General features: G+C 31.2%; 1 protein-coding gene across 1 annotated transcript; it reads left to right on the plus strand.

The window, feature by feature from the left end:
* The first annotated feature begins 4,294 nt into the window (after positions 1 to 4,294).
* Positions 4,295 to 6,553, plus strand: LOC149900402 (uncharacterized). The gene has a single exon (XM_090112742.1). The coding sequence runs from the start codon at positions 4,891 to 4,893 to the stop codon at positions 6,049 to 6,051; it is 1,161 nt and encodes a 386-aa protein (XP_089968868.1). The 5' UTR covers positions 4,295 to 4,890; the 3' UTR covers positions 6,052 to 6,553.
* Positions 6,554 to 10,686: the final 4,133 nt, after the last annotated feature.

Consider the following 10,686-nt stretch of genomic DNA (forward strand, 5'->3'; position numbering starts at 1 on the left):
AATCTTATTGTACTACACTGTGTTACGAAACAAATAAATGATTTTTATTTTATTTATTTATTTTTATTTAACCGGTGTTTATTGCAGAATAACAAGAATATTCTAGTATTCGAACTAACTTTAATCTGTGTATTAGTTTATAAACTAAAATGTCGTGATTTTAATTGAATGCACAAAAACGTTCTTTAGGATTAGTAAATTTATTTATGAATTTATGAAATAAAAGAATGCTCATATGAAGTTGTGTAAGTTTGATATAAAAATTGAGTAGAGAAATCGTATAACACTAATCAACAAGCGAGATAACACTAATCAACAAGCGAGAACTCACTCGTGCAAAAATATATTTACATATTTTAATTAGGATCAATTTGCATATTTTAAATATATTTTATAATTAATATTTATTTTGTGTCAAATAATTATTATTCGGTAAATGTATGTTAACGTTAATGCGTACTGCGTAGTCGTAAAAAATGACTTGGATAAACTTACAAGTAAAATAAAATATAAACTATCAGGAGACAGTTCCCCTTCTCACAGATCGGCACGTTCCGGGAACAATAAAACTACTTTCATAATAAAATTATCATCGTTCAACGTAATTTCCCGTCAGCACTGAAGGGGGCGCACACACGAGCGTTTCAAACGCTGTATTACACGTACCAGCTGTCGATTATATTACAATTATCTAATAAGGCATTGTTAACCTAATTTTATCAAGACATAGATGTATAATAAAGTCATTAAACTATTTATGTATTCACTTAAAAATGTAAAAATCAAGGAGGAATAAGATTTTTCTCATATGTATCAGGAAAATAATCGAAATTCGTTTACCTGATAATTCGTGACTGGCACGAAGATATTACAATTAAACAATCTCGTAAACTATCCGAATTACCGAGTGACTCAGAAGCCGTGACGTCATACACTTTTAGAAGTTTACTTCACAGCTATAGATTGAGTATAAAATATGCGTAATGAAAAGTCAATAGTTTCACAATGACTTTATATTTTAAAGTACATTTTTACACGTAGGTGGATCTTCGGAACAAGGCACTCGATAATAGGATGTATAAATATACTGAATCTAAAAACTAAATAAAGAAAATGAGAAACTGTTCACCTCGTAATACGGATTTAATTTATTACAAACCATTAATTTGATTGCTAATTCATAAAAAAAATTGGCATTAAATCATTAAATTAAATTAAACTAATAGGTAAATGAATTGAGACAAATTATGAAGGAGAATCCAAAACTACTGAATTGTTCGATTCATAGGAAATTCCTTGATAAAATTACGAATCTTAACCACAATGAACATAATCGCTGTGTCTTAGGACTTTTGAACTAAAGTATATGATTGAATGTCCTCGTACCAATGTTATATACTTCATTTATCGCTAATCCACAATCCAGCCCATGAAAGATGTGTCACATACAAATGGGCGCCCGTCGCCGTGGCCGTTTGTAAATGCTCGAAATAATTCTCTTCTTGATTAATTATACCGTTTCGTGTGATAGTGACTAGTTCAGCAGATCAGCATACTGATGTAATATTCCTATGTAATATTGTAATATAGAAACCACGTAAACACGATGACGCATGTTGTTTTTTCGCTTTCTGTTGAAATTATGGTATCAAAACATACAAGTGTGACGTCATATGCGCAATACTGATTATTTAAATACGAACTAATAAATAAATATTTTTTAAATTTAAAATGCGAAGCACAGTTTTTTACATAACCAATAGGTATGGGTAGAGAAATAAACTCACGTACCTATGTGCATATCAATACCACATCATGACATTTACTTTTTACTACCAGAAATGATGTCGCATTTATTTATGTATACCTTTATAGGTGTATATCAAAACACTTCAATTTATAAAATCAGTTCAGATAGTTAAGCTTTGTTAAAATTCAATGTCTACTTGCTACGCTGCGCTATAGCGTAGTTACTACATAGTTAGTTATGTATTACAGTTTGCTATAATTATGTATCCTGTGTAATATGAAAAATATGAAAGCTTGAAAGTTGAGGCTGCAGTTCCCCAGTTGACCGTACTTTTAGGTTTATTAACCCACGGAACGTGGAAATTAAATTGTCAATATAGTCCATTGAATAAAAAGTTCTAGAGTGCGTGAGTTAGTAACGTAAGATGTTTCTTCGGAAACATGTCAAGAGTCCCTAGGTAATAAACATACTAAAACCCCGGGCCACTAGGAGGAGCCCCGGAGTGGGGGGAGGGGGAAAATGGGTCCATTTTTTCATTTTTCGCTTAAATCTCAAAAACGGTACATGTTAGAGAAAAACTTTCAAGGAAAAGTTGAAAGGCCATAAAATTATCTACAAGTTGTACCTGAATCATTTTTTCCTATATCCTACCGTTTCTGAGTTATACGCAGTAAAACATGATTTTGGCTCAAACAATTTCCACATCAATCGATCAAAAAATATTTCTTTCTTCCAAAAAACTCAAAAGTGCAACTTGTGACCGGTACTGATAGATTGCTCTTAATTAGGTCTATAATTGGTAAAATAAACACATTCCTCCATGGAAGCCTTTAGGAGGAATCGATTGTCAAAATACTATATTAGGGTAGTTTGAGTTACTGAACTTGATCTTTTTATTTTTTTCTTCCAAAAAACTCAAAAGTGCAACTTGTGACCGGTACAGATAGATTGCTCATAATTAGGTCTATCATTGATAAAAATACTAGATTCCACCATGGAGGCGTTTACGGGGAATTGAATTTTATTAGGGTAGATACGATACTTGAACTTTTTATTTTTTTTCTTCCAAAAAAACTCAAAAGTGCAACTTGTGACCGGTACCGATAGATTGCTCATAATTAGGTCTATCATTGATAAAAAAACCAGATTCCACCATGGAGGCCTTTAGGAGGTATTGAATTTTATTAGGGTAGTTACGATACATGAACTTTTTAACTAACTACCCTAATAAAATTCAATTCCCCGTAAACGCCTCCATGGTGGAATCTGGTATTTTTATCAATGATAGACCTAATTATGAGCAATCTATCTGTACCGGTCACAAGTTGCACTTTTGAGCTTTTTGGAAGAAAAAAATAAAAAGTTCATGTATCGTAACTACCCTGATAAAATTCAATTCCCCGTAAACGCCTCCGTGGTGGAATCTGGTATTTTTAGCAATGATAGACCTTATTATGAGCAATCTATCTGTACCGGTCACAAGTTGCACTTTTGAGTTTTTTGGAAGAAAAAAATAAAAAGATCAAGTTCAGTAACTCAAACTGCCCTAATATAATATTTTGACAATCGATTCCTCCTAAAGGCTTCCATGGAGGAATGTGTTTATTTTACCAATTATAGAACTAATTAAGAGCAATCTATCAGTACCGGTCACAAGTTGCACATTTGAGTTTTTTGGAAGAAAGAAATATTTTTTGATCGATTGATGTTGAAATTGTTTGAGCCAAAATCATGCTTTACTGCGTATAACTCAGAAACGGTAGGATATAGGAAAAAATGATTCAGGTACAACTTGTAGATAATTTTATGGCCTTTCAATTTTTCCTTGAAAGTTTTTCTCTAACATGTACCGTTTTTGAGATTTAAGCGAAAAATGAAAAAATGGACCCATTTCCCCCCGCCCCCCACTCCGGGGCTCCTCCTAGTGGCCCGGGGTTTTAGTATGTTTATTACCTAGGGACTCTTGACATGTTTCCGAAGAAACATCTTACGTTACTAACTCACGCACTCTAGACCCCCCTTGGAGGGACTCATTCAATGGACTAATACCAAATTCTCACTTATGAAACTCCTTCGCTCCACTAAACCCATTACGAGACATAATTACGGTCATGTAAGTATTGATAACATATGCACCTTATTGCGGGAAATAATAAATACGGGCGTGATTATATGTTGTGTGTAGAAAGTGAAGTGAATGCAAATATATGACATTTCCTGAGCGTCAACATTTTGCAACACGTCGGCATCAGCAGCTTGATGAGCCGCTAATGTCACGTTTGTTTTATATCTTTGCTTTGGACTAACTCATCATTTTGCCTTTTACATGTTTAAACACTAAAACGTACGTGTAATGTTGGTATGATAAATAATTCGTTATTGTGGATTAAGTTGAATTCTATAATTATTGAGTTTTTTCTGAAACAAATAATTTAAGTATAATTGCAAAAAATATCAAATTTTTATTCGTCTTAAATACTACATACATACATTTAAACAAGACGAAATGAACGAGTGAATAACATTTATACATCTACGTGACAGCTGTCATTCAAGTATCAGTGAGCTCCGGTAATTAATTAAATTAAAAATAGTTCTAGTTAAATAATACGAGTGAAAAGTGCTTCAAAATATATCTATACGTATAAAATACCAGTGTAAATGTTATCTCGATAATTAGTCAAACAGTTCCTGTGATATATAAAAATTTTAAATCGTGCCTTGATACAAAGATTATTCAAAATACCAGTGAAGTTTCTATCGGCAAAATATACATAAACTATTGTGAATAAACATAGAATCAAAGTAATTAATCATTGCAGTGATAATAAGTGGCAAAAAAGTATTATTTTTGTTTTGTCAATATAAAAACCGTTAACAGTGTTCAAGTGTATCAACAGCTGTCAGAACAAAAGAAGATGACTCACTTATGTCATGAATCAACATCGTAAAGTATAAACTATACTAACAATTCGAGAGTAACTAATAAGCACTGATAGCTCTGTACAGTAAGTGAACAACTGAAATATTCGCAACCGTAAGGTCTGGAGATCGAATCCTACCAGTTCCTCAAGACATCATTATAATTTTTAATTTTAAAAATTTTATATTTGCAATTTTTCTGATAAGAAAAAATAATCATGGAATCACAATATGTTACATTTCGCAAACGCAATATTAATCGTAGTTTGAATGATATTTGTTTAGAGTCTAATTCACCTACCTACAACGATGATTCAAAAAGTTTACCGGATCTTTCTACAATGAACTTTGAATTAGACGAATTAAAGGAAAAAATTACTAGTTTACAGACCTTATTAGACAGCGCGAATAGCGAAATAGACCAACTTATTTTAGAAAATAACAGCCTAAAGAAAAAAATAAACGAGCTAGAAAGAAAAATTTCCGTATTTAATAAGTTATACACAGATCAAAAAACTAAAAAGAGGACCACTACTTTTTCATCGCTAAATATCTTAAAAGTTAAACGAAGAATCGATTTTGATAAAGAAAACCCTTTAGAATTAACCTTAAACAATCAGTCAAAAAATTTAACAGCTTTGCAAAAACCAGATACGAGCACTAACAATAGAATAATGGAAAATAAATCTAAAGAACGTCTTTTTATTTTCGGCGGCCAACAATGTGTAGGCATGGCTGTTCGACTTCACCGTTCCACATTTAACTTAACAGCAAAATATGAAATTTCATCGATGACTAAACCTTTTGCCCACACGGAAAACATAACAGCACCATGTTACAATATAAAAACAAGACCGACGGATAAATTTATTTTAAGTTTAGGAGAACACGACGAGAACCCTTTCCACTTTATGGCCGAAACTGCGGCTATACTCCGATATTTAAAGGACACTAGTGTAATTATACTTAATGTTGTTAAAAACAGATATTTAAATGAAAATCTTATTAACAATTATTTAAGACAAATATGTTTAAAATACCCGAACTGCAAATTCTTGAACTTTAATGACAATTATTGTAACTCTCATAGTAATTACCTTAATAGAATTTGTTATAAAATTAATACAGAACTAGAATTCCAACATTACAGTAACGAATTTTTGGTTTGTAAAGACTGGTTAAAAAAATTAAAATCAACTAATAAAATTCAATTCAATAGTACAGTTACCAACTTAAAAAATAAATATTTTAAAGATACATCTACCCAAGCTGACAATTCGTTACCATATGTTAATAATACTAGCGATAAAGCTACGCAAACCATTGACGCAGAAAATTATGTTAAAGAGACTGGGTTTTTTCGAGCAAAAAGTATATGATGGTAAATATCTTTTGCACCAAAACATTGCAGGCATACTGAATAAAATAGAGTGGCTTGAGTTGTGCTTGGCAGAAATTGAAGAAAACATTAGTATATTGTGTCTTACCGAAACTTTTATCAAAAAAGGAGAGGAATGCAATCTCATTCTAGGAAATTTTTATCTTGCTTCATCTTTCTGTAGATCACAAGAAAGGCGTGGAGGTTGTTGTATTTTAGTAGACAAGTCCCTTGATTGCAAGACTATTGACTACTGTGTCGAATATACAGTAGAAAAAATATTTGAATGTTGTGCTGTTGAGATACGAAGCATGAATTGCTTTGTGGTTTGTATATATAGAACACCTAACTCAAACATATCAAAATTTTTCGAAAAATTTGAACTTTTCCTCCATAAATTAACCGCAAACAAAAATAAAAATATCATATTGGCTGGAGACTTTAATATTGACATAATGAAAGAAAATCAGTCTTCAAAATGGTTTAAAAACTTACTTAAAAATTTCAACATTAATATATGTAATTATTAATCAACCCACTCGTAAACTGGCATGTCTAGATATAATAGCAACAAATATACCGCGAGTAGAAGGTAAGGTACTGAAAGTATTTCTCTCAGATCATGAAACATGTCAACTAGTAAATCTTCCAAAGCAAGCTAGCCCTAAACCATCGTATTGGTTCGTAACACGAAGAGATTATTGCCAGGAGAATATAAGGAAATTTGACATGCATTTAAATTCTATTTATTGGACCGATGTTTTAAATGAAGTAAATGCTAACGTAGCTTTCAAAATATTTCATGAGTTTTTCTGCCTACTGTATAATTTATGTTTCCCTTTAGCTTTGTACAGAAAAAAGATATCGAATACTCTCAGTCACATGAAATGGATATCAAAAGGCATTAGAATAGCATGTGCAAGGAAAAGACAACTAAGATTTATTCATTATAAATCAAAGTCTTTTCAAAAAAAGTTAGAATTTCAAAAATACAATAAGATACTCCGATCTTGTATAGACTGCTCAAAAAGAATAGTAAATAATAGATTAATATTAAATTCCAAAAACAAAACAAAAGCTACATGGGACTTGATAAAGAACAGAGGGACGCATAATATGTCTGATAGCAACTGTATTGACCTAATCTCACACAATGACGTTGATATAACAGATCCATTAGAAATTGCTATGACATTTAATAATTTCTTTACTAATTTGACATATTATAATTCAAGTAAAATAACTAATTCCATTCATCAATCAAGTAATTACAAATATAAAATAAATTCAATAAATAGCAGCATATTTCTCTCACCATGCACAGAACAAGAGATTATTAAAATAATAAATTCTCTTAGGAATACAAAGGCTGTAGGTTATGACTCAATAGATACAAGCATACTTAAAGAATGTAAACACAGCATTTCTTATGTATTGGCTAATTTAATTAATAAATCATTCTCGCAAGGCGTCTTCCCTGAAAACCTGAAAGTATCTATTGTTAAGCCATTCTACAAAAAAGGCAGCAAAACGGATATAAAAAATTACCGCCCGATTACACTTATATCCATTTTTTCAAAAATTCTGGAAAAAGCTATGAGTGCCAGACTCATAAATTTTTTAAACAAATATAGTATAATTAAAAAAGAACAAACAGGGTTTCAAGCAAATAAATCTACTGCATTGGCTACGTTCTATTTAATTGAGGAAGTAACGAGATGCATTAATAATAAAATTCCTGTTGCATCAATCTTCTTTGACATGTCAAAAGCTTTTGACTTTGTGGACCACAAACTACTTATATATAAATGTGAGAAGTATGGCATTAGAGGTCCTGCTCTTGAATGGATTCATGATTATTTGTTTCAGAGACAACAGAGTGTTGAAATAAATAAAATAAATACCAAGCTAGAGTTCACTACATACAAGTCCCCCTATTTACCTAATAGTTTCGGTGTGCCACAGGGCAGCATATTGGGGCCTTTATTATTTTTAATTTACATAAATGACCTACCTGACATTATGGACCAAAAGTGTATATATTGTTTGCAGATGACATTTCAATAATTTATTCTGACGATCACAAAGAGATAAATTATAACATGACAATTAATAAAAATTTAGAATTAGTATTGACATGGTTTAATGATAATAATCTATCGGCTAATATGACTAAAACAAAATTTATTCAATTTTCAAATTATAAAGCTCGACATACACCACCGGAAGGAAGTTAGCGCGGAAAGTTTATTTTTTTTAATTATTAATATCTCAAAAAATTGCTCCTTAAATGCTCCATCAGAATCTGTAATTGCTCCACTTCTACAATTATTAGTTTATTTATAATTAATTTTTAAAAAAATCCAAATACTGAAAACTTGATTTCCCTATAGAATGAAAAATATTCACTTTTCATAAAAAAATTTTTTGCAAAAAAATTGCTCCCGATTTGCTCTATCAATTACAAAAAAAAATTATTTAATTTTGATAATTTTTACAATAGTTGACTGAAAAACTATGTTTACATAGTAAACTACTGCGCTGTGACGTCATCAATTATTGCTGTTGCGACGCATAAGGGCCATATTTACATGTATCAGCACTGCAGCGATATCTGTAGACCTTAATGTTTATGTTTTCTTATTTATATTATTTACTAGATTTCTGCCCGCCGCTTCGCCCGCGTTTTCAAAGGAAAACCCGCATAGTTCCCGCAAACGATAGCAACTTGACACCGAAAGATGAAACAAGCGACTGAAACACAAATTAATTAAAAATTACTTGAAGTTTTAATAATACGAATAAACGTAATATGCGAGTTTAGGGATGGGTAGGGAAATGTTTATAAACATACCTATGATAAGAATAATTTTAAATACATAATAATATCTGTTTCTTTCAACTTTTGCTAGATGAAACTAAATAATTAATTTATGTAATAAGTAAAATTTTTATGTAAAACCTATTGTCAAAAATAATTCTTTATATAATTATAAAGAATTATTAATTATACTCTAGTGAAAAATTTTCAGGTGATTATATAAAAGTAGGGCTCAATTTTTTTCGCGAACCCTACTTCTAAATAATTACCACTCTTCAATAATTTAAAACTCCTTTACTGAATCCCTTCACACCCTGAAATAAAAAGTGCATATTAATTTTTCTTATAGTAAACAGAAATTCAAATTCAATTATTAATACCAATTCAATACTTTGATGATGATTGACAGTAGAAATATTTATTAATTGTTCATTATTATTGAATAAAATAGTACTTACACTTGTTATTCAATTGTTGACTCAATCACTATCCATACTAATATTATAAATGCGAAAGTAACTCTGTCTGTCTGTCTGTTACTCAATCACGCCTAAACTACTGAACCAATTTTCATGAAATTTGGTATGGAGATATTTTGATACCCGAGAAAGGACAAAGGCTATCTCGAGAAAATGACGCAATCCCGGAAATCTCACGGGAACGGGAACTATGAGGGCTTTTCTTTGACTGCGCGGGCGAAGCCGCGGGCGGAAATCTAGTAAATAATATAAATAAGAAAACATAAACATTAAGGTCTACAGATATCGCTGCAGTGCTGATACATGTAAATATGGCCCTTATGCGTCGCAACGACAATAATTGATGACGTCACAGCGCAGTTATAGTTTACTATGCAAACATTTTCAGTCAACTATTGTAAAAATTATCAAAATTAAATAATTTTTTTTTGTAATTGATAGAGCAAATCGGGAGCAATTTTTTTGCAAAAAAAATTTCTATGAAAAGTGAATATTTTTCATTCTATAGGGAAATCAAGTTTTCAGTATTTGGATTTTTTAAAAAATTAATTATAAATAAACTAATAATTATAGAAGTGGAGCAATTACAGATTCTGATGGAGCATTTAAGGAGCAATTTTCTGAAATATTAATAATTAAAAAAAATAAACTTTCCGCGCTAACTTCCTTCCGGTACATACACCTCTTAATGTAACGGACAAATTCCATACTATCGAACAAACACATTACATAAAGTTCCTAGGGTTAAATGTAGATCAAAATTGCAACTGGAAAGCACATTGTGACATGATTACCGGAAAAATAAATAAGTTCGTCTACGCATTAAGAAGACTACGAAAAACAGTGTCCTTTAATGCTGCGCTTACCGCATATTACGGATACGTTACATCTGTGATACGGTATGGAATTATATTCTGGGGCAACTCGACGGACGTGACAAATGTATTCTTGGCACAGAAGAGGTGCATAAGGGCTATGTGCAATATTGGTCCCTTAGAATCTTGTCGACCATTATTCAAAAAGCACCATCTTTTAACACTCACGGGATTATACGTTTTGGAAATTTGTATATTTGTCAAAAAACATAGTGAACTTTTTAAAAGCATGAAAGACCACTCTATACTGGGACTAAGAGATCCCACACGTTTAATGATGCCTAACTGCCGTTCAGCACTCTACCAAAAGAATGCAAGTGTAATGTGTGTAAAGATTTTTAACCATATACCAAAACATATAAGGGAACTACCAAAAAATTTAATGCACAAAAAATTAAAAGCGTGGCTTATTAATCACTGTTTATATTCCTTAAACGAATTTTTTAGATTATAATTACCGA

The sequence above is a fragment of the Colias eurytheme genome, chromosome 18 (genome assembly GCF_061535395.1).
Source record: "Colias eurytheme isolate Ceu_HAF_F1 chromosome 18, ilColEury1 Martin Lab GWU primary, whole genome shotgun sequence".
Classification (NCBI taxonomy): Eukaryota; Metazoa; Arthropoda; class Insecta; order Lepidoptera; family Pieridae; genus Colias; species Colias eurytheme.